At 40.3% G+C, this 24,990-nt stretch overlaps 1 protein-coding gene across 3 annotated transcripts in view; it reads right to left on the bottom strand.

The window, feature by feature from the left end:
• The window catches only part of lrmda (leucine rich melanocyte differentiation associated), a 1,051,240-nt gene that overhangs the window by 374,257 nt on the left and 651,993 nt on the right, over nucleotides 1-24,990 (bottom strand). For all 3 annotated transcript variants that reach the window (XM_073025431.1, XM_073025432.1, XM_073025435.1), the window contains 2 exons: nucleotides 10,212-10,343; nucleotides 8,905-9,039 (listed from right to left, as the gene is read on the bottom strand). In XM_073025431.1, the coding sequence (XP_072881532.1) occupies nucleotides 8,905-9,039; nucleotides 10,212-10,343 (267 nt within the window). The remainder of the gene's footprint in view (nucleotides 1-8,904; nucleotides 9,040-10,211; nucleotides 10,344-24,990) is intronic.

Genomic DNA, 24,990 nt, shown 5'->3' with positions numbered 1-24,990 from the left:
ATAAATCAAAGCTCCAGCCTAGAGCCATTGGGAATCTCTCTAATTGTACGTCTAAATTAAAATATTTCATACCATATTGCAGTGGAGTGCTCTGCTACCATTCTGTAAAGCATAAGGCAGATTTCTATTTCAAAGTTTATCTATCAGATACAGATAGAATTAGGTTAATTATACACTATTTTATTTATAGTTTTTTTTATTTAGTCACAGCACAGTAAAAGGCCCTTCCAGCTCAACAAGCCCAGGCTGTCCAATTACACCCATATGACCAATTCATTTTATAACCTATACAACTGAGGAATGTAGGAGAAACTCACACAGTCACAGGGAGCACGTACAAACTCCTTACAGGCAGCAGCGGGAATTGAACCTGGTTCGAGGGCACTGTAGGCTCACGAGCATGTTTGGTGACATTGCCAAATCACTGTAAGTTTTCTCAGCGATCATTGAAGTGTTGAGCAATCGTCAGCTGTGAAATTGACTTTGAAGCCTAAAAATCTATGAGTTCTTCTCAAATGACGACAGTTTTCACAGGAATAGGACCTTCAATCCACGATGCTATGCCAAATTAAGTAAGTGAAAGACACCTAATGCCTTCTGCCAGAAGATGGTCCATATCCCTCCATTCTCTGCACACTCATGTGCTTTTCTAAAATCGCTTAAATGCTGCTATCATACCAGCCTCCACCACCACCCCTGGCATCTTGCCCTGTACATCTTCTTTGAACTTATCCCCTTTCACCTTAATGTAGATGCCTTTCAGTATTTGACATTTTGACAACACTGGGGAAAAATAACAGCTGTCTTACCTTGTCTATGCCTCTCATAATTTTATAAACTATCTGGTCGGCCCTCAGCCTCTGTCACTCCAAAGAAAACATGCAGAACAAAGCATTTTGCTATATCTTGGGACATGTGACCATCTTATTTTAACATATTTAAACAGGTAGCGAGGTGGAGATATGTCTCCACCAAAGGAGGTGTAAGGTGCTCTTTCCCTCTGCTAGCCTGCAGGTCATCCTTGAGCAAGGTGTAGCACCAGCTTACCCCCTGATCAGTGCCATGTGAAACCATGGGAGCAGGTGGTGGATGGTCATATGAGCAGCTGGTGCATATCACAAGTCTTGGTTATGTGACCACTGACACCAGACAAACCGTCACTGAAGAGTGAACAAGGAACTAGTGCTTCAATCTCTGAAGAGTATTGAAAGCGGCTGGGGTCACCCATCTTGTAAAGGCATAGCCCAGAAGAAGGCAATGGCAAACCACCTCTGTAGAACAACTTGCCAAAAACAGTCATGGTCATTGGACTATGATCACCTATGTCATACAACACGGCACATAATGGTGATGATGACGATGATGATATTTTATTGATTTTATTTAGAGATACAGAGCAGAACAGGCTTTTCCAGCTTAACAAGCCCCACCTCCCAACAGTCCACCTATTCAATGCTACCCTAATCACAGGACGATTTATAATGACCAATTAACCTACTAACCGGTATGTCTTTGGTCTGAGGGAGGAAACTGGAGCAGCTGGAAGAAACTCACAGACTCACAGGGAGAACATACAAACTCCACCAGTTTACCTTGTCCAACCTTCCCTTTACAGTACAAGCTCTTCAATACTGGTCAGCCTCTTCTGCACCCTCTCCCTGGACACCATGTCCTTTCTATAATGGGCCGACCAGATGTGAATGCAATAGGCGCTCCTGTTTGTGGCTCCTTGTCCAGTTTCACATGCCTCAGTGCTGAACTGACTCTGGCACCTGTGAACTCACTTTCAGGGATTCTGCATTCTCAATATCATTTGCTTACTTCTTAAAATGATTATTTTCACGATTTGTCCTCTTTTGCACATTGGATATTTGCCAGATTTTGTTATATGTAGTTTCTCGTGGATTCTATTGTCTTTCTTTGTTTTCCTGTGGTTGCCTGCAAGAAATTAATCTCAAGATTGTTTATTAAATATATACTTTGTATATATTGATAATAAATTGACTTTGAACTTTAGGTGGCAAACCAAATCTCCTCAAACTCCTAATGCAGTATAGTCATTGTCTTGCCTTCTTTATAGCTGCATCGATATTTTGGGACCAGGTTAGGTCCTCAGAGATGTTGAACTGGAGAGTGAAGGAAAAGGGGACGATGATGTTTACTGTGATGGAAGGTAAGAACAGTGTTTAGATGTATTCAACAAAATGCTCACAGCTCTCCAGGTATGACTCTACCAGGACTTTATACAGTACTAGCACAACCTCTCTTCCTTGAGTTCTTATTCTCTTCAGAGGTTAGCATTCAATTAACACTTTTAATTAATTTCTACACCTGCCTATAATCAAGGTACATGAGCCCTTAACTCACTTTGGACCTTAACTGCTATGAGGAGATTTGCTTTGTCATCTAAGACACTCGAAAACTTTTACAGATGTACTACGGAGAGCATTCTAACTGGCTGTATCGCCATCTGGTATCGGTGAGGTGGGGGGGGGGGGGGTTGCATGGTACTGCTCCACAGGTAAGTTGCAGAAAGTTGTGCAATTAGTCATCTCGATCATGGGTACTAGCCTACATGGTATCTAAGACATCTTCAAGGAGTGGTGCCTCAGGAAAGCGACGTCCATCGTTAAGGATCCCCACCACCCAGGACACGTCCATTTCTCATTGCTACAGTCAGGAAGGAGATACAGAAGCCCGAGGACACACACTCAGTGATTCAGGAACAGCTTCTTCCCCTTTGCCATCCAATTCCTAAATGGACAGTGAACCCGTGAACACTATCTCACTACTTTTTAAAAATCTCTGTTTTGATACTACTTATTTTAACTTAACGATTTAATAAACAGTACATATAAATGATTACAATGATTCAGTTTATCATGTATTGCTTTCTGCTGCTGCCCCAAAGTTAACAAATTTCATGACAAATGCTGTTGATACTAAACCTGATTCTGTTTCTAACATTTAATTTCTTGGAAAGTAGACTCTCATTGTTCAATAAGACAACCTCATACCTCCAGTCATAAAATCAACAAGTTATTCTTTTGCTCAATTAGTCTGTTTATTAATAACTTTAAATTAGGATTTCCATCAGAGCCACATGCCATGTTGTCTCTGTTTTATCAGTGATCCCACCACCTGAGTTAATATTATCAGTGAATCCGTGCAAAATGTCCTTACAGAGCCCCTGCCAAATGATCAACCCACCCATTATCCTTGCACTCACTTTCTCCGACACCCAGCCAATTTCAAACTGAAGTTCAAAGTTCAAAGTAAATTTATTATCAAAGGACCTGCAGTACTGTGTGAAAGTTTTAGACACATGTATGTATGTATATATCTAGGGTGCCTAATATTACTGAGCAACACACCCAAAAATGCTGGAGGAACTCAGCAGTCCAGACAGCATCTATGGAAATGAATACACAGCTGACGTTTCAGACCAAGGTCATTTTCCAGGATGGGAAAGGAAGGGGGAAGAGGCCAGAATAAACAGATGGCGGAGGGTAAGGAGAAGGACGAGCTGGAACGTGATAGGTTAGGCCAGGTGGGTGGGACAGGTAAATGGCTAGAGAGAAGGAATCTGATTGGAGAGGAGAGTGGACCATGGGAGAAATGTAAGAAGGAAAGGTACCATGGGTAGGTGATAGGCAGGTGAGGAGAAGATGTAAGAGACCAGAGTGCGGAATAGAAAAAGAGGGTGGGGGGGAGGAAAAATAAATTGCCAGAAGGAGTAATCAAGGTTCATACTATCAGGGGGAAGGTATCTAGATGGAATATGAGGTGCTGTTCCTCCACCATGAGAGTGGCCACCTCATGGCAAAAGAGGCGATGGACCGATACGTTGTAACGGAAATGGAGATAGAGGTTAAAATTGTCGGCCATCAGGACATTATGTGGGTTCTGTATTCTACTCCATAGATGCTTCCAGACCTGCTGGGCTCCTCCAGCATTCTGCATGTGTTACTGTGGCTCATGACTAAATCTAATAAGGATTGTCCATTTTTTTGCATAAATATCAAGGCAGCGCGACTTCTTATTGCTTCAAAAAGGAAGTACATTTTGGAAACTACTGTTTAACTAGAGCATGAGCATTTCTGAGTGCCTTAAGCTTTGTCCAATTAAAAGACATCATTCTCTTCAGAGGTTTATTACTTTTTCATGCAGCGTATTGCAGCATAATTCCAGGTTCTGTGCAACCCGTACACTGCACAGCATAATCCTTTTAATTAAGGCCCCCAGTGCAAATGAAATAATACCATTTAACAGATCATTCCCCATCAAGCACAGCCCATCAGTACTGCTTTATGTATTTGGGGAATCAATTAGAGCCAACAAAAACGTCTTCTTTAACTGATATCAAGAGGCTTCTTACGACGTGCATCTGCTGTGGCAAAACCAAGCCTGTGTTCAGTTACAAATTGTGTATGGGACTGATATGGTGGGGTTCATATTGTTTGCACAACTCATTTGTGGCTACAAATATTGGGGAAAATGATTTATCAATGAGAAAACTGAAATCACTTGAATAAACAGTTGAGAAGGTAATTTACAAAATATGATGGTAAGGCAGTGAGGTGGACATATACATGGTAAAGCGCCTTTTGGGTCATCCAATTGCAGTTAAAGGATTTTTAAAATTTAATATGTATGTGCAAACAGCATAAAATAGTTAAGATATTTACAAACATTGTTCCATGCTCATTCAGTTGCTGATTACAGATGTGGGGCGACAAGGTATTATCCAGTACCAGCGTTCAGGCCCCTTACCCCAAGGCTAGACCAGAGACAAACTAGGTACTGATTTATCAGTGTAGACACTCAGATTTTACACAGTAATGTAGCAGTTAGTGTAACAGTTTACAGCACCAGTAATAGGGGTTCAATTCACGCCACTGTCTGTAAGGAGTTCGTGTGTTCTCCCCGTGACCACAAGAGCTTCCACATACGTTCCAAAGACATACGGTTAGCGTTTGTAAGTTGTAGGCATGCTGTGCTGGCACCGAGAGCCTGGCAACGCTTGTGGGCAGACACCAGCATGATCCTCAGACTGTGTTGGTCATTGAGGCAAAAGTAACACACTTCACTGAATGTTTCGATGCTTCGATATACATGTGACAGACAAAGCTAATCTTTAGAAGATGGAATTTAATCCGGGTAACTGCAGATTGGGAGTTCAGATGTAAGTGAACAGAGTACAGCTAATGGCAGGACTCATAACAGCCGTGATAAACACGGGGATCTTGGAATCCATTAAGTAGACGGAGGGGTAAAGAAGGTTATGGCACACTTCCTTTCATTGGAAGGGGTATTGGGTACAAGAGTAAAGAAGAAATGTTGCAGCCAGACAAAGCCCTGGTTAGGTCACACTCGAAGTACTGTGTGCAGTTCTGGTCACCCCATTACAGAAAGTATGAAGAGGCTTTGGAAATGATACAGAAGTGGTTGACCAGGATGCTGCCTGGATTACAGGGAATTAGCTAGAAGAGTTTGTATCAACTTGGATTGTTTTCTCAGCAGTGTTGGAGGCTGAGAGGAAACCTGACAGAAGTTGATAGAATTATGAGGGACATAGATAGGGTCAAACCTTTCCCAGGGTCAAAATGACAATTACTGGAGGACATGAATTTAAGATGGAGCACAGTTTAAAGGAGATGCATGGGGCAAATTTTTACTTTACACAGAGTGGTAGCTGTCAGAAATATATTTCCAGGGATTGTGGTAGAAAGAGATGTGATAATAAACAGAAGACATAGGAGCAGCATTAAGCCATTCAGCCCATTGGGTCTGCTCTGCCATTCCAATATGGCTGATTTATTATCCCTCTCAACCCTGTTTTCCTGCCTTTTCCCCAACACCTCTGATGCACTTGCTAATCAAGGACTTATCAACCTCAGCTTTAAATATACCCAATGAATTGTCCTCTACAGTTGTCTGTACAAATAAATTCCATAGATCCACCACTCTCCGGCTAAAGAAATTCCTCCTCATCTCTGTTTTAAAGGGACATCCCTCTACGTGATATTTAAAATACTATTCAGAAACACATATAAACATCTAGTGAACTTAAGGATATGGATCACATACAGGCAGAAGAGATTTAGTTTAATTTGCATTTACGGTCAGCATGGACATTGTGGGCTGAAGGGCTGCCCTGTACTGTCACGTTGTATGGTTGTAATTTCCTTTGGAACTAAAACCCAAAACTTCATCTTTTCTCATTCACATACAGTATATTTACTGGTTTTTATTTGCTGAAGTACTCCAGCTCATATTTAATAACAGAATTCCATCTGCCTTTTATTTCAAGACTCTTTTGGTCCTTATTAAGCTTCCTGTTGTGGTATTGGCTGAAAATTTGTACACTGCTGTTAAATCAGTCATGCTCTTAATGAACAGAAGTGGTCTCCGAATTGGGCAACTATAGACAAAATTTACAATAACAAATTTCAGTGAAAAAAATGTCCTCAACTTTGCGTTTCTTTTTGTCTTTCCAGTTTATAGATGCAACATATAATTGACAGCTTAATTTATTATATTTTATATCTTCTAAGTATCCGGTAGGCAAGGATTTTGGCAAAATTGCGCAGACTTTTGGACTGGTACGTGGTCAGAAAGGTATTAGTAAGACACGGGACAAACGTTGGAACTGGGACTTGCCCACTATCGGAAAGCTGGCTGGTGGTGCAGTGGGATCCACACCAGACTTCAAGGCAAGTGGTCCCTGGTTCAAAACCAGCTGGTTCCTTGCATGCTTTCCATCCGTGCTGGGTTGAGAGTTCAGCAACTCAGCCTCGTTAAAAAAAAGACAAATGCTAAAGAAGTGGCAAGGTTGCTGCCCAATGTTACCACAATGCATGGAGAGGAACAACGTATATACTTGGTCAGCACGGATGGACTGGGCCGAAGGGCCAGTCTTTTGTGTAGAAAAACTCTATGGCTCTACAACTGAGAGTTCACATGGACCTGATCCACTACTTCACATTTAGAGTATTTAATTCAGCTGGAGCAAAGGCTTTGGGATGTCAGATTCTATTTCCCCTCTTGTCATGTGGAACATTTTTTAAAAAATCTTTCCATTCATACTTTCCTCTGCTTGCAGTTTCTCTCCCACACTCACTCCATCTCTGCAGGTGCGGGATATCATTCAGGGTTTACCATGTTGTCCATTACTCAAGTGGCAGCCAAGACTACATCAGCAAGCTATTCACCCACAAACAGATGGTGCACCCCTGGTCTCGCCTAGCAACCACTAGCACAGGAGTTGGCACGGATTTCAAACAGTGATCAAAATAAGGAATCCTGGCCAACTTCCCTGGACTAAACAGTGGGAATTCTGAGACCAATTTTTAATATTCTACCATTAAGATGAGCTAACTGAGCAGAAATTCAAACAGTCTGTACTTTGGATTTTGCTTGTTTCAGCAGCTTACAACTAGAACTAGCCAAGATCTTGGGCAGTTTATTTTTGTTGATTAAGAAAATCCAAGCCTCCTAATGATCATAAACAGGGTGAAAAAGCACTCTTAAAGTCATCCAAGCAAGACACTCTCTGGGACTTTAATCCTGTTGAGGGCTAAAAGAGTGGGACCTTGGAATGATCAATGATATTTGGTTAAAAAAGATGGCCATTTGGTAATCACATACCAAAATAAAACTAACTATTCTGCGTGGGCAAGTACTATAATCAAAGGAAAACAATGTTACTTTGGAATCTCATCCCAGAATATCTTTTCTTTGAGAATTCAGATTGTGATCACGCAGATGACAAAAAAAAATTCACATTGATTGGATAAGCATCACTGGTGCTGTCGTTTGTGATATAGGCCACGACGGCGTAGTGGTTAGCGCGACACTATTACGGCTCAGGACGCAGCAGCTTGGAGTTCATTTCCGATGCTGTTTGGAAGTCCTTCCTGTGAGAACGTGGGTTTCCTCTGGGTGCTCCAGTTTCCTCCCATACTCTAAAGATGTGCCGGGTAGTAGGTTAATTGGTCAATGTAAATTAGGTTATGGCTAAATAAGTGGGTTGCTGGGGGGTTGTGGCTCATTGGACTGGAAGGGCCCGTCCTGCAATGTGTCTCTAAAGAAAATAAAACCGGTGGTAAGATCAGGATTCAATTCCCGCCACTGTCTGGCAGGAGTTTGTATGTTCTCCCCATGACTGCGTGGGTTTCCTTCAGGTGATCTGGTTTCCTCTCACAGTCCAAAGACATACTGGTTAGGATAAGTAAGTTGTGGACATGCTATGTTAGTGGCAGGAGCACGGCAACAGCATGTCCACCAGCACAATGTGTCTCGGTTGTTAATACAAGTAATGCTTTTCACCCTATGTTTCGATGTTTCGACGTACATTTGACAAGTAAAACTAATATTTACCTTCATAACTTATGAAGCAGATGCTCTGATTAAATTGCATTATACCATAAATGCTTCCTGTCAACAACTTTAAAATTCAACTTTTCAAACTCATTATTTTACCTCCTGCTTTAAAACATATACCAAAGTCCAACTGTAATTTTGGCACATTTTATATATTTCAAGCAAGACCAAAATATGAAGTTTATTATTAAAAGCAATGTGTTAGATGCATTTCTGATCTATGGTTGCATGACATTCTATAAATATTATATCACATACTGTAAAGGTTGTCAGTCATATATGTCTTTCTGACAGTTCTAAATGAACCATGCTGAATGACTGCTGAATAACTTCCTTAAGTTACTCCTATCATTTATATGATTAATAACCAGTGCATTATGAATACATGTGCCTGATATTTAAGAAACATCAAACCAATAAGAGTCAGCATTTTTAAGGTATTTCTAGTGCAATTCAGTAAAAGACATTTCACTAAAGGTAGTAACTATACCAAATTTCTTAGGAACAAGTACAACTAACCTGTATCTTTGATAGTCACTTTCATCATTGTCCAAGCTAACAAGTTCATTAGGACAGGCTTCATTCCCTAGGAGGCTGAGGTACTTAAGTAAAGGGACCACTTCAGCTAAATGATCCAAAAGACTGTCTAATTCAGTGATGTGTCAAAGGTTATGGTTAAGGATTCAATCACGTTAATGAAAAAGCATTTGTACAGAAGCAGTCATAAGTAAAAAATAATTTACATCAGAAACTGACAATCAAATTTAGTGCTGCACTCACGACTTGTCAAAGTTATTGTTGAAGGGGCAATTCACAGCTAACATGTGTCAGAATTTTGGCATATATTGAAAGAATCTGCCTCTTTTTAGTTCACTTTCTTTCAAAGGTGGTTCAGTGTGAAACATTTAAAACATTGACAAAATGATGGATGTTGTGTGGCCAAATGGTAAGCAATTGTTGAAACTGAAACTTTTCCAACAAGGAAACAAACAGCTACTTCACACTACATCCATCAGGAATATATTCAACCAATTGTGAAACGAGTCTACAGTGGCAAACAATAACAGCCATTTTACCCCAGGAATGTAAAAGTTGGATTAATATGTTAGCACAGTCAGAATTATGTCCCCAGTCAATTTTAAGACATAGTGTTTCCGCACTATCACTCTAAAATCTTGATTTAAAAACTTGCCAATACTCATACTCTCTTTGCAGATATCATAGCAGCTGGTACAAAAAAACCCACACATGCTGTTAAATACTATTTATCGTCTTGAAGAAGGCTGCACTAAAAGTGTTTGGTTAACATGAATATATCCTAAAACTTTATTTGTCTCAATTTTAAAATTATTCATTGGATGCTGCACTTGGGTAGTTTAGGTCATCATTAGAAAATGTATTTATCTCGCTTTGATTAATAGTGCATTGAAATGAGCAGCATTTATATCCAGCCATGTCTGTTTTTGACTATTTTCCTTGTTTAACATTTTCCAAGGGCCTGATTTTATCGCAGTCAATAATTATTCCAGCAGAGGGCCCCCTTCCATCCAAGACGAACCCGTCCCCATCTTCTTTCAAGATCAGATTTTCTTCCCCCCCCATCTCCCTTTCCCTCAGCAACAACACCCCCCCCCCCCCCACCCAACCATCCTTAATGCTTTCACGACAATTTCAAACAGGATTTGGATTGGTGAAATAAAGTGCTGTGATATAAACTAACTTCTGGTCTTCCCCTCACTGAAGGGAGCAGAGTCGTGCATGAACAAAATTTCAAGTGATTTCCTTCGAATGAGATGCCACATAATTTACAACACTGCTGTGCAAAGGATATTTGGTTCTTGTTGATCATCAGAGTATGAAGGTGTGGTAACCTAGGCAACTGTAGGTCACTTCTGAGAAGATTGTTGTCCAGGATTAGTTCTTCCAGGCAGACAAATTCTTCTAGCCCTTCTAGTGACCTGCAACAATAAGGGAACAGGAAAAATGATATGCTACTAAATCAGGAAGGCCATTATCCACGGAAATAAATATTTCAGCCTTCCCTTTCACAAGCTGGAAAGTTTAGGTTTGGGCCTGACAGGCCAGTGAATGACAAGAATTAGTGGCACAGGGAAGACTAGCACAGGCTCACATTTTTCACACTTTGGCAGAATGAAGGATGGGGGTCACTTAGTGAGTAGCCAGGATCTAAAACAAAAGACTTCAGAGATGGGGCCTAGAGGATGAATTTGTCAATGTCTTGTGCCTTGAGGCACCCAGTCTCTCCTGACCCAAACCTTCATTCCCAAGATAAATAACTCTGTCACAGTTCACCTTCATTCCCTGAACACAAATTTCAGTTGTCATCCATCATTCAGTCCAAATATCATATTCTTGCGCGGCTAATGAATGTGGGTGTATCATCACTCTCAGATGTGACCACTGTGCAGTCTGAAGGGATGAAGGAATAAAATTAAATGTGATATTTATCATACGGGGCATGAGCTTCCCACAGTGAGCATATATAAAAAAATTCAGCTGCCAACTGACCCTACTATCCCTCGTAAACCCTGCGTTACTTCTCTGCACCTGGAAACCTATCGGGGTACTAATAAACAAGTAACTGTGGTTCGGTGTACTCCACAATGTAAATTGCTGTTTTTGAATGGTATGTAAATAGAAAATTCTCATCATGAGAATCAGCAAATGGATTGTAACTGGCTAACAGGGAAAACACACACACACACACACACACACACACACACACACACACACACACACACACACACACACACACACACACACACACACACACACACACACACACACACACACACACACACATCTAAATGCTTCAGGGGAAGCATAAAGCAAAATGACAGGGCATGAAGAGGGACAAAGAACCTGGAACACTAGAGGGAGTTGCCCATTGAAACAGCCGGCCTCACTACTAAAGCCTGGTTTAGTTTCTCAAACAGGCAGAGAGAATTCTGCACAAATCCCCTTACACCTGTCTGATTTTGATAATTTTGCCATGTAATGTTATTAACTGCTCAGTTAAAAAGGGGCTCCACTACACAAGGACTTGCTTATTAACTGTTGTTTTCTTGTCATCGGCACAATGTGCATTATAGTGATTTAATCAGTGAAATTTACAACTGCAAGGGGATGGTTGCGGGGAGGTGGAGGGGGGGAAGGGGGATCGAGGGAGTGAGGAGGAAGGGAAAGAGGGTGTTGAAAAGTGTTTTTTATTTAAATGCCTCCTGCTTCTTCCTTGATGCTTTATTTTACACTTTCCCACCCCGTGCTTGAAACAAATAGCAAATTAAATAGTAATGACTGGTAGTTGTTTTTGCACAGTTTTGTTTAAAGCTGATGAAGGATGTTATGATGCCTACTGTGTTTTTCTACTCACACAGCTCTAATGACCTGAAAGCTGCCTATTATCTCACCCACAGGTACCATCTCCTTCAGCTCACTGCAGGGCTCGAACACGCTCCCAGAGGAACCCCAGCACAGCCCAGAGATTTACATCGCAATTTCCAAAGTCACATCAAGATGACAAAACATCAAAATGCATTTCATTCTGCCCGACTCAAACGGAAAGAACTTTAAGTTTCCACTGTAATTAACCCTATCCTCGTTAAGATAATTATGATCAAGCTCTCTGTCATAGCTAATATTCCAGAATCATTGCCCATGGCTCACACTTCACCCTCATTATCTTACAAAAATGTTGCACAAAAACATGCAGTGGCAACTGGCTCCCCTGCTGAGAACCAAGGCGGCTTTCTTTTGAAGGGAGTTGGGGAGGAGTGGGGGTGGTGTTGGTGGTGGGGGCTGTGTTATAAGGATAGGTCTACAACACCAGTGTGAAAAAGCAATGTTTAGATTCAAACAAAGCAGCACAGACTAGGGAGTGACAGGCAAATTGACATGCTGTTCAGAGGGCAAATGATAAATGTTTGATGAATTGGCAAATACTGAGGGAGTGATGGGCTTCATATGTGCATAATGGACTAGCTGCCTTTCAGTTCTGATTGCCTGCCAAGATAAGAGACCGTAATGAATGAGCGAACAGAACCCTGCTATAAAAAAAGTGGGATTCAACTGGTTTTAATAAACTTAATAAAAGTGCAAAAGCAAAGAGACCGGCAGTTGAAATGAGATGTGAGAAACGAGTGAGATTAGATCAACTTTAAAATCTTGCTGGAGCAAAGTTGCAGGAGGAGAAGGAAGTAGGAATAAAAAAAAACAAAGTTCTGTCACCGAGGCTGCGAGACAGAGTGCCTCCGGTGCACTGGGTGAATTATAGACTGCCTCTCAAGATTCACAGCCCTCCGTGGTAGGAGGTTAATATTCTCACATGTCATTAGGTCTGCTGGCTCCTCTGATGGCTCATTGAATCAGGCAGCAAATTATTTCCTCATGCTGGAGAGGACACCACACTTCAAAGGGAAGGGGCGCGGGTCAGGCTGGCTCTGCAGTTTGATTAATGACTCAGGATCAGCAGAGGTTGCCTGTAGGTATGAATGTGACTGAGTCTTTTGACAAGGCTGACTTTAGAGCACGGCTTGACCCAGGCTCTCTCCAACTTTGTTTGGAACATTGCTTTCGACCAACCTGATGGGGACTGTCAGTTAAGTTTTTCACCTTTTACACCGTGCTTACCAAGGATGGGAGTCATTGCCGCACAGCTTGGCAACCGTATTTTTTTTAAAGAGTAATTTCCTTACTAAGCTAGTCTTTATTTTAGTGATTTGACTCAAAACTGTGGATGTACTCCATTTCATAAATTATAGCTGGTTTCCTCGGATATAACAGCATAAATATTGACAGCTTGTTTGAATGTAGAAATAACACACTGAATTATCACTAAGCAACTGTCACTTCTATTCCATCTGATCAATCACATTTGATGGATGTCATTGATGCAACTGTGTTAAGCAACTCCCTGCATCCAACCACATCAAAGCACTCTAACTCGCCAACAGCTGACCCATTCCCCTGCCCCCCCACACACCCCAGAGATAAGAATTTTAAACGAACCAAGCAGAAATTCAGAAGATAGCCTTTAAAGCCAAGTCAAAGACAAAATGTTTTTCCTATCACCAACTGTATGCACACTCCTTCAGGCAAGAAACAGTCTCAATATTTGAACACGGAGTCGAAACAAAATGGCCGATTATATAATTGTGAGTAGGTTGGGGGCCTCAACAGCAAATAAGGGATTAAAGTCTCTGCCACCTGTGTTGTCAATCTCATGGGCACCATTATCACCACGCTATTCAATTTTTTAGCTAACAGATTAAAATGCTTGTTCTACAGTCTTTGATCTTTCATTCAATGATCATCTGAAGTCTCCAATAATTTCTGCTGAAGTAATTAGTACAGGCTGAGTACCCCTTATCTGAAATGCTTGGGGCCTGAAGTGTTTCAAATTTCGGATTTTTTCAGATATTTGGAATGAGATAGTCTGGGATTGCTGTCATTTCTGACCCTGAATTTATGTGCTACTGGGAAGCAGACTTCATCTTATGCATATTCATCACAAATATGTACTGATGCAGCCATTCTGGATTTTAGATTTTCATCAGCGACAACCTTGGCAAACTCATCAATTAATTTCTTTATCACCACAAATCTTTATAAATTTAACACCATGACTTTTCTTAAATTTCTTCAACCAGATTGCCAAGTCTTCACAATTATCTTCAGTTTTCAGTTCATGATAGATCTTTGCTTGTTTCATAATCAGCGTACTGTTAAGAGGCATATGTTTGCTCTGATGCTGATGAATCCACTCTATCAATATACAACCAAGATCTTCATTTTTCCCTTTATGCTATGTTTTCTATTTTTCAATACCCTCTGTTCATTAGATATGTGAAGTCACTTCTCAGAACCGCCTGTGGTGCACAGAGACATGGACATCACCTGGGAGCCTCCCCAGCGCCTTGTGGAATTTTCTATTTGGACTTTGCGTCAGAGCTCAAAATCTTTTGGACTTCAGAGGTTTTCAGACTTTGGATCGGGGTACTCGTCTTGTACTTGTGAAAAGTTTTCAGCAGCCCCCGCAGTATTTTCCCCATCCAAGGAAATTACTTATATAAGAACCTTCCATCTTCAAAATGTACACATGACCAGCTCGCTTCATAAACAAATCCATGTAGATCATGTATATTATTATTGCAAAGACAAAGGAAATCAATTGGGTTTCTTTATAATCTAGCTGACCCCAAGGTGGTAAAGTTCTGGTAAGGATTTAAATTCAAGAATATTTAATGTCATTTCCAGTACACAAGTGTAAAGGAGAACAACATAAATTGTTACTCTGGATCTGATGCAGCACAAAAAAATACAATAAAGAACACAATAATAAAAAGATCAATAAATATAAAGGCATAAAATGTTTATATACATAGATTGGTTATATGTCCATATAATGACCAAGGTATAGGAATATCTGTCATAAGGTGACTGATGGGAAATGACAAAGTAGTGGTGGGGTGGTTACTGGATCGAGGTGTTGATCAGCCATATTGTTTGGGGAAAGTAACTGTTTATGTGTCTGGTGGTGTTGTGAATGCTATGTAGCCTCCCCCTGATGGGAGTGAGACTAATAGTCCATGAGCAGGGTGGGTGAGATATTTCATGATGTTACTGGCCCTTTTCCAGCGCCTTTCTGTATATATGTCCTTGATGGTCGGTAGGCGGGCGCCGGTGATGCGTCGAGCAGTTTTGACTATTCCCTATAGAGTTCTTCTGTCCACCACAGTGCATTACATAATCTCTGAATGACTGGGCATTTAATTCAGAATTTGAACTAAGTTTTCATAAGCCTTAGAGAAACCATCAATTTGTACCCATTGCCATTTGTTATAATAACATTTAAAATTGGTTGTATATTTTAAATTATTTAGTTGACATCTCACTCATGAGTATTCCAGTACACATAAGCTATAAATACTTTCACATTTAACAATTTTTGTTTGAGCTGCTGAGTGAATAATATGAAGATGGTTATTTATTGGTTGCTTATTGCATTACTTTCCTTTTATTTCCTAAAGTATATCAAGAGCAATGATTATACACGTAAGTAAATTCACATCACTAAACTTATGAAACTGGTAAATCAAACACGGCATACGTATTGGGCAACAAACCACCACTGTGTATTTAAAATGAATACTTCCACGCTTTTCCCTTTATATTCAAACTAAAAGTTTCACAAATTCAACAACAAATTAGTTTTGCGAGTACAACAAAAACTTCAGTTATCACGTTTTTATCATAATGTGTTTTGTTTTGCGCTGCATTGAATCCAGAGTACCAATTATTTCATTATCCTTTACACTTGTGTACTGGAAATAACATTAAACGATAATGATTCTTGAGTCTTGAAAAGCACGTAACTTTATTTCTAGAATTAAGATATTAGGTATCAGAATCTGAATCAGGTTTAATAGCACTGACATATGTCATAAAATATGTTGCTTTGCAGCAACATTATACTTCAAAAAACACAATGAAAACACTGCTTATAATATAAATGACTAATTTTGAGTGTTGCAAGTTTCACACATTTCTGAAATTTACATTCTGACATGAATAAATTTTATGGGACATGATTATCTCAGGCAAGGCCATCATTTTTGTAGGGGAAGGTTGAAAAGGTAAGGACTTTATTCTCTAGAAAGTAGGAGAATGAGTGGAGATTTGATAGAGGTGTGCAAAATGATGAGGGGCATAGATAGGGTTAGAGTGAGCAGGCTGTTTCCTGTGAGATTGGGTGAGACTAAAAGTAGAGGTCATGCGTTAAGGGTGATAGATGAAATGTTTAAAGGGATCATGAGGGGAACCTTTTAACTCAGAGGGTGGTAAGAGCGTGGAACAAGCTGCCAATGGAAGTGGTGGAAGCAGGTTTGATTTCAACATTTAAAATAAAATTGGACAGGCACATAGATGGGAGGGGTACGGAGGGCTACTGTCCGGGTTCAGGTCAAATAATAGTTTGGCATGGACAAGATGGGACAAAGGGTCTTCTTCTGTACCATAGTTTTCTATGACTCTATTTATTTCCCAGCCCTAAGGGACCTTGAGATGATGATGGTGAACCATCATCACAAACCATTCCGTTGCCTTATGGTGAAGAGAGTCTCCTGGAACAATTAGTGAGCAATTTTGGGGATTAAAACCGGTGACAAGGAACAGTTATTTATTTCTGTGTCAGGATAAAATGAGACTTGGAGGGAATGTGCAGTTGGTGATGATCCAAATTTCCTGCTGTCACTGCACTTTTGATGGTGCATGTTATGAGTTTGACAGGTACTATTAGAGTCACCCAAGGAAGTATCTGTAAATCACTAAGTGTGTTTTAGGAACAGCTTCTTCCCCTCCGCCATTAGATTTCTGAATGGACAATGCACCAACCCATGAACACTACCTCACTACTTTTCCTCTTTTTGCAATACTTATTTTTTATATATACTTCTTGTAATTTATAATATTTTTATGCATTGCACTGCACTGCTGCCACAAAACAACATTTCATGACATATGTCAGTGATATTAAACCTGATTCTGATTCCATTGAGAAATGTAATGATGGTGGGGAGAATCAAAGTTTAGGCTGGTGTATTACATACTGATGAAGTGAACTGACTTGCTCTGGTGTAATGCTTCTTGATATTGATGGTCCAATGCTTATTTTGCCAAGTGAAGAACATTCTATAACAGACTTGAATGGGACACATTTTTCACAAACAGCACCACTGACTAGATATGTTTCAAATATTCTTCCTTCTTAGCATACAAAGTACTAATACAGCCTTTTGCCTTCATGAGATTTATTTGTATTATTTACATGAAAAATAACAAGTTTAACATGTTATATCTGGGTTTCACAGATATTTCCACATACATTTAAGACATGAGGAAATTAACAAAATATACCCTTATAATCATTGTATTAACAATAAGTTTATGAGGTTCCACAATTGATTATCCTCCCTCTTTGAATAAAAAAGATCAGAAAGTTCCCATAATTGATCCTTTATCTGTACTAAGTTATCCAATATCAAATGATGGAAGTCAATTAACCAAACCTGGGCCTCTGTACCTCTCTCTGCAACTGGATTGCCGACCTCCTCATTGGCAGATCAGGATCATTGTGAGAAGGTAATAACATCCATGCTGACTTTCAACATAGTGCACCTCAAGGACGTGTGCTTGGCCCACTGTTCCACTCTCTCTACACTTTTTACTGGTGTGGCTATGTAGCTTAAACAGTGTTTATTAATTTGCTGATGACACCACTGTTGTTGGTGGAATCTCAGGTGGTGATGAAGAAGCTTCTAGGAGTGAGTTAGATTGTCAGGCTGAGTGGAGTTGCAACAACAACCTCGCACTCAGTGTCAGCAAGACAAAGAAAATGATTTTGGACTTCAGGAAGGGGAGGTTGGGAGAACACACACCAATCCTCATTGAGTGGTCAGCAGTGGAAAGGGTGAGCGGCTTTAAGTTCCTGGGTGTCAACATCTCAGAGGGTCGATTCGGGGTCCAGTACAAAGTGATCGTGCCAGTGGCTTAACTTCATTAGGACTTTGAGGAGATTTGGTATGTTACCAAAGACTCTTGCACATTTATATAGATGTATGTTGAACAGCATTCTGACTGGTTCCATCACAGCCTGATAGCCTAACGCACAGGGTCACATGAGGCTGCAGAGGGATGCTGACTCAGCCAGCTCCAGAAACGGCATAATCCTCCTCACCATCAGTATCATCTTCACGAGGTGGTGCGATAAGAAGGTGGCATCCATCACTGCGGGCCCTTGCCATCCGAGACATACCCTCTTCTTGTTACTACCATTGCAGAGCTAGAAGGGAGCCTAAAGAACTATACTCACTAATTTAGGAACAGCTCCTTCCCCTCCACCATCAGTCTTATGAATGGTCCTTGAACTCTACCCCTTATTCCTACTTTTTTAAACATTTAATTTTATAATTACAGATTTTTATGCATAGCAATGCTGCCAGAAAACAAAAATATCGCATCATATAAGAACAAAACTCATATCATATCATCTTCCAGTCAAGATGGCACCTGTGTGAGATGTTCCCATGGTCGACAACTTCTGGACAGACCATGAAACCATATACTTCACTTCTTTTATGTCTTTTAGATTTGTTTTCATCTCAGAAACAGAATCAGAATCAAGTTTATTACCACCGGCATGTGATGTGAAATTTTTTAACGTAGCAGCAGCAGTTCAATGCAATACATAATCTAGCAGTGAAAAAATTAAAAAATGTAAAATAATAATTTAAAAAATCAATTATGTATATTGAATAGATTAAAGATAAAGTGCAAAAACAGAAATACTGCATATTTTAAAAACCGTGAGGTGGTGTCCAAAGATTCGACGTCCATTCAGGAATCGGATGGTGGGGGGGAAGAAGCTGTTCCTGAATCGCTGAGTGTGTGCCTTCAGGCTTCAGTACCTCCCACCTGATGGTAACAGTGAGTTACCATCTCCAATGCGATTCTAGAAATGTTGGAGCCAGTTATTTGAAACTTGGAGATCATTTGGGTGTTCCAGCACTCTGCAGCCTCTGACAGGATTCCAGGAGACGAACCTGCGAACCTAGTGGCGAGAAGGCTGTGGTGGGCGCGAGCCAGCGTTCGAATCTATTTCACCGACTAAAGCTTTCATTGTTCATGGATTAAGCGATAGAGGAGACTGAAACATTGAGGCAAATGCAGAAGGTGACTGCTAGCTGCCTGCCTTTTAATCGCTGGTGATTTGCCGTTAACCAGGTTTTCTGTGTTTTGGATATTGACTTGCACTATAGACTTTTTTCAGACTTATAGTTCTTTATATTCTGTATTTTTCACTGATCTTTCTTGTTTTTTGTGTGCGGGTGAGGGGGATCAATTTAATTTTTGTTTTTTTTTATTTTTTGCAGGGCGGGGGGATTTGGGGGTTGATGATCATACTGCCATTCCTTTCTTTCTTGGATTGTGGCTATCTGAAGAAGAAGAATTTCAGAGTTGTATACTTAGATACAGAATGAACCTTTGATATACCAGTGGTAATATATCTGATTCTGACTGAGACAGCACACTAACAGGCTCTTCGGCCCACAGTGTCCCTGCTAGGCAGTGAGTACCAAAATATACCAAACCTATTCAAAATAGTTCCAAGTTCAAAAGTAATTTTGTTATTGAAATACATATATGTCACCATATGCAACCCTGAGATTCATTGATTTGCAGGCATACTCAATAAACTGTAGTGTAGGAGCCATGTATCTAATTCATGTCTGTATTGTATTTTGTGTTGTGGATTCATTATGGGTAATTTGTCATGTGGGTTGGGGTGTGGTAGAAATGAAGAGAATAGTTACATATTCATGCTTTGGCTTTAGTCTGGTCAGAGCAGGGGGTAGGTTGGGGGAATTACATTTTTTTGTTGAACACTTGGTTTAGTAACATTTAGTGCTAGTCTTCAAGTACGTTTGAATATAGTAAGACTGATTATTTCATTATATTGCTGGTTTTAGTTTCATTAGTTTTTTATTGTTACAAAACAGTTTGTTTTGCTGGCTTCTTAATAAAGTGTCGAACATACTTTCTTTGACTTAGAACTCTGTCTCTTTGGAGTGCGTAACCCAGTGTCAACTCCCCGTGCTTCATTTCTGAGTTGTTTTGCTTCGTTTTATGGTAACCGTTACACATTGAATAGTAACCATAACAGAATCAGTGAAAGACTGCACCAATTTGGGTGTTCAGCTAGTGTGCAAAAGACAACAAACTGCAAATACAGAAAGAAAAAAAAATAACAATAATAAATAGATAAGCAACAAGTTTCAAGAGCATGAGATGAAGAGTCCTTGAAAGTGAGTCCATAGGTTGTGGGAACATTTCAGTGATGGGGCAAGTGAAGTTCAGAGAAGTTACGGCCTTTGGTTCAAGAGCCTGAGGGTTGAGGGGTATTAACTGTCCCTGAACCAGGAGGTGTGAGCCCTGAGCCCCCTATATCTTCTTCCTGATGGCATTAGTGAAAGAGAGCACTGGGTGGTGGTGGGGAGCAATTCCTTATAATGGATGCTGCTTTCCTGTGACAGTGTTTCGTGTAGATGTGCTCAGTGGTGGGGAGGGCTTTACCAGTGATGGACTGGGCTGTATCTATTACTTTATGTAGGACTTTCTGTTCAAGGGCATTGGCTGTGAATGGAACCAGGCTGTGATACAGCCAGTCAATACACTCTCCACTGCATGGAGATAGAAGTTTGTCAAAGTTTTAGATAACATGCTGAATCTTCACAAACCTTGAAGAAAGTAAAGGCACTGCTATGATTTCTCTGTAATTACACTTACATGCTGGGTCCAGGACGGGTCTAAGAAATAATAGCATAGAGGAATTTAAAGTTGCTGACCCTCTCCACCTCTGATCCTCCGATGAGGACCTCTGGCTTCCTCAATAATCGGCTCTTTGGTCTTGCTGACTATCAGTGGGAGGTTGTTTTTGTGGCACCACTCAGCCTGATTTTCAATCACCCTCCTACATGCTGATTCATCACCACCTTCGATTCGGCCTGCGGCAGCAGTGTTCTCAACAAACTTGAACATGGCTTTGGAGTTCCCAGGCACTCTTCCCTTTCTCTCCTTTGCCATGGTGTTTCAAGTACTCAACTACTGCTGTGGGAATTTCTCCCTCCTCCACACCCTTAAGCAGCAGTTTCAAGCAATATCCTCAAATTTCCAGTCCCTTAACCCTATGCCCTCTGGGCGTAACACCTCTGCCAAGAGGAGAAGTTTGAATAGCTTGGTAAGCTCTCCCCTCCATGTCCTTAGCTCTCAAGGAAACAGACCAAGTCTATTCATACTGTCACAGCTGAAACATTCTATCCCATGCCACGTTTAACTACCAGGCCACCCAGCAACCCCCAATTTAACCCTAGCCTAGCCTAGCCATGGGACAATTTACAACGACCAATTAGCCTACCAACTAGTACATCTTTGGACCGTAGTAGGAGACTGAAGCACAGGGAGGAAACTGCACAGGGAGAATGTACAATCTCCTCATGTAATGACCAGATCGGGCCAAGAATTGAAGATTGGAGCCCGATGTCTGCGAGTCTGGTGCCAAGCAATGGAAGCTCACAGGCACCCTGTCCTGGGGTTCGCGGCCCACCTGTGTGTGTGGGGGGTAGTAAACAGGTGGGAGGGTGGAAAAGGGGGCTTGTTTTGCTGTTGTTGTAGCTGCTGCTTGTACAGTTTGGCTGAACATTGTGGCATTCTATTTTGGCACTAGATTTGTGGCAACACTGCGAATTGCCTCCCCCCCAACATACATGGGTGTGTTGGTTGTTAATGCAAATGAAGCATTTCACTGTATATTTCAATATACATGTGATAATGTCTGAATTTGACACTGTTCCCCAGATGTGGCCTAACTAATATTTTATACTTTTTACCTCACTCTTATATTTTATGCACTGTTTTATGAAGACAACATCCCAAAAGTCTTTTTGACACCCATTTCTGCTGTTGCTTTCAGGGATCCTAGAATGTGTACACTAAGGACATCTATTATTTTCGTGGTTTCTACCATATAGTATATCCAAGGTTCATGAATCCCTCCCAAAATTCACCACCTCAGAATTTTTCAGGGTAATATTTTATCTGCCATTGCTTTGAACATCCTACCAATTTAACGGTACTGTTCTTTAGCCATAGGTCGACCACCACACTGTCAACACCACCACATATTTCCGTGGCCTCCACCAAATTATTAATCGTACCCCCTACGTCCACAAGCTGCAATTAGCTTCATTGCCCTTCGGTTAAGGAGGCGAACGTTCCAGGGCACTTCCTTCTGATCATAATCCGGTGACTACCCCCTGCTGGTGCTGTACATCTGCACTTTGGTTAAGGACAATATCGTATTCAACTACGCGGCCTCAGTGATCAAATAACCTGCTGACACCTGCTCTCAGCTCTCCTACCACTGAGCAATCCCGCCTCGGAAGGAGATGGAAGCTTGGTGGCAGAGAATAAGTCAAAGAGGTTAGAGGTAAGTGAATTTAAAACAATGCAATTCATCTTAAAGATGAACAAGGGTTTTGCTCAATTAATGGCAACAGAATGTATAGAATTGTGAGGAATATACAACACACAACACACATTACGTCCATACAATGTAGTTATTCACACTCCACTTCTCTGTTTGGCTCAGCCAGTCACTGTCATAGTGGAAACCACACTGCTCTTAAACTAAAGAGCTTTCAAATCGTGCAGTCAAAATCAGAGCTGATTCTGATGCTGTTTGTAGTCAAACCAAGGGAAATACACTGTAAACCCACTGCCATAACAGAAAGTAATTTCAACAAAGAATTTTTTTGAGAAGTCTGAAAAAATGCAAGCACTGAGCTTTAAATGAGGGTAAGTACTTAGTATTCCCTAAATAATTCTTCATAAATAGTGATTAGATTATGATATGAAAAAATATAAAAATGTCATTAACAAATAACAGTCTTATTTTTACCTAAACAGTTGAGGTATTTTTCCACTGTGTGATAGTATTACTTAAACCCAACCACTGTAATTTAGCAAATTAAAATAGTTCACAAGGTTGGATTTCTTTAATAAGCTGTGGTTATTGGTAGTAGAGGAGCAAATCTCACAAGACCCAGCATGTCTAAGACACCCTTTTACATTCAAGCAGTCCAAACCGCTGTCAACATCATTAAGTGTTATTCTGAAGTCAATCCATTCAATTAACATTTTTCTTTATGGTGTAATCAACCAAAACTTTTAAGATTGCCACATCAAAGATTTGTTTTGGAGCCTGCGCTCCCAAATGGCTCTCTGATCTTTCCTATAAAAATGACATACCCTCTATAATTAATTTTGTTGTGAAATGGATGTATTGTAGCACTTAACAATGCTGTTGCTTTGTCAACTGTTCTACAGGGTATACGCTGAGGTATCAACAGGGAAAAAAATCCTTTAACGTCAATACTAGTGATAGAGAGGGTGGAAGTTGATTAGGATGGGGGGCTGGGGTTGATTCAGCAGTGTCAGAGTACAAAAGACAGACTTGTCTTTTGTTTATACAACAGGCCCATCCCAAGGTTACTCTTGTGTTAACTCACCATAAGATTCAAGATTGTTTAATGTCATTTCCAGTACACAAGTGTAAAGGAGAACAAAATCGTTGTTATTCCAGATCCCATGCAGTACAAAAAGAACACAATAAGATAAAGAACACAATAATACAAAACCTCAATAAGTAGAAATGCATTAAGTAGCTTATAGACATAGATTGGCTGTATGTGCCGCTAGGTACAAGAAGTCTGTACCTAAGATGATTCTGACAGGAAATGTTAAAGTAGTAGTGGGTGGGGGTGTAGTGGGGTAGATTAGTGAGTGGGGGTGTAGTGGGGTAGATTAGTGAGTGGGGGTGTAGTGGGGTAGATTAGTGGGTGGGGGTGTAGTGGGGTAGATTAATGGGTGGGGGTGTTGATCAGCCTTACTGCTTGGGGACAGTGACAGTTTTTGAGCCTAGTGGTCCTGGCATGGATGCTACTTGGAAAATACTGTTTACCATTATACAAGGCGCACCAGGGGAAAATGGCAAAACAGCATTCCGTCCAAGCCTGTACATACTTAAGAACAAAATATGATATAATTTATCAATAATAAACACGCAGGCAGATGCCTGCCATCTGTACTTACTTAACTAGCACAAGATGTCACCTATTGCCAACATCCTAACTACTTCATAAAGACTGTCAGAGAGAAAAATACAGATATATTCCAAGCAAAATAAATCCAAGCCCTGCTGTACAAGACTCAAGATTGCTTATTGTCATTCTTCAGTACAAGGTAACTAAAGCTAGTTACAAACAGTTCTTGTAATAAGGGTATTTTAAAGGGCTCATTATAATCATGCATCACAAAATTGCCTTCGGATTTTTTTTAAAAGCACAATTATTTTTGCATTATAGTAAAATGAAGTAGTTACAAATGGAATGGATCTTTTCTCTGGAACGTTAAGGTTTATCAGGTTAATACTTTCCAAAAATTTACATTAACCTAATTTTCAAATGGCGCCTTTTCCCACCATCAGCACTAAAGTGTGTAATGATCCAAAATAGAATGTATTAAGCTTTTAGAATAACTTCATGGTATCAATTTTGGACATGCACTTTTTTTATGATGTACTATTATTTGTAATTTGAGCTATGATTTATACCAAGCTTACATTTTATCGTTAAGAAGTGTTTTGGAATATTTTAACCAATTAACATTGTTATAACATCATTTAAATGGCTTTGCAAATTAATTTCATAGTAAATTAGTTTGGAAATTGCTCTAATTGTTACGCTAGAAGATGTCCCCTACATCTTGTCTGGAGAAAGATTTTTTTTGTCTAGTGCCATTATGTGTCATCTTGGCTGAGATTTCTGCCTACCAGGGGCATTTAAACTGTGCAGCGGGAACAACAGTAAGGATTAACTAGAGCTGTTTCTCAGGCTTTGAGAACTACAGTAAATCTTCAAACAATTTATCCAAACAAAACGCAATGTGTGGAAAAAGACAGTGGAAACAGAT

Source organism: Hemitrygon akajei, chromosome 21, assembly GCF_048418815.1.
Source record: "Hemitrygon akajei chromosome 21, sHemAka1.3, whole genome shotgun sequence".
NCBI classification, from domain to species: Eukaryota; Metazoa; Chordata; class Chondrichthyes; order Myliobatiformes; family Dasyatidae; genus Hemitrygon; species Hemitrygon akajei.
The sequence above is the reverse complement of the archived record's forward strand: the minus strand, read 5'-3'. Positions and strand labels throughout refer to the sequence as shown.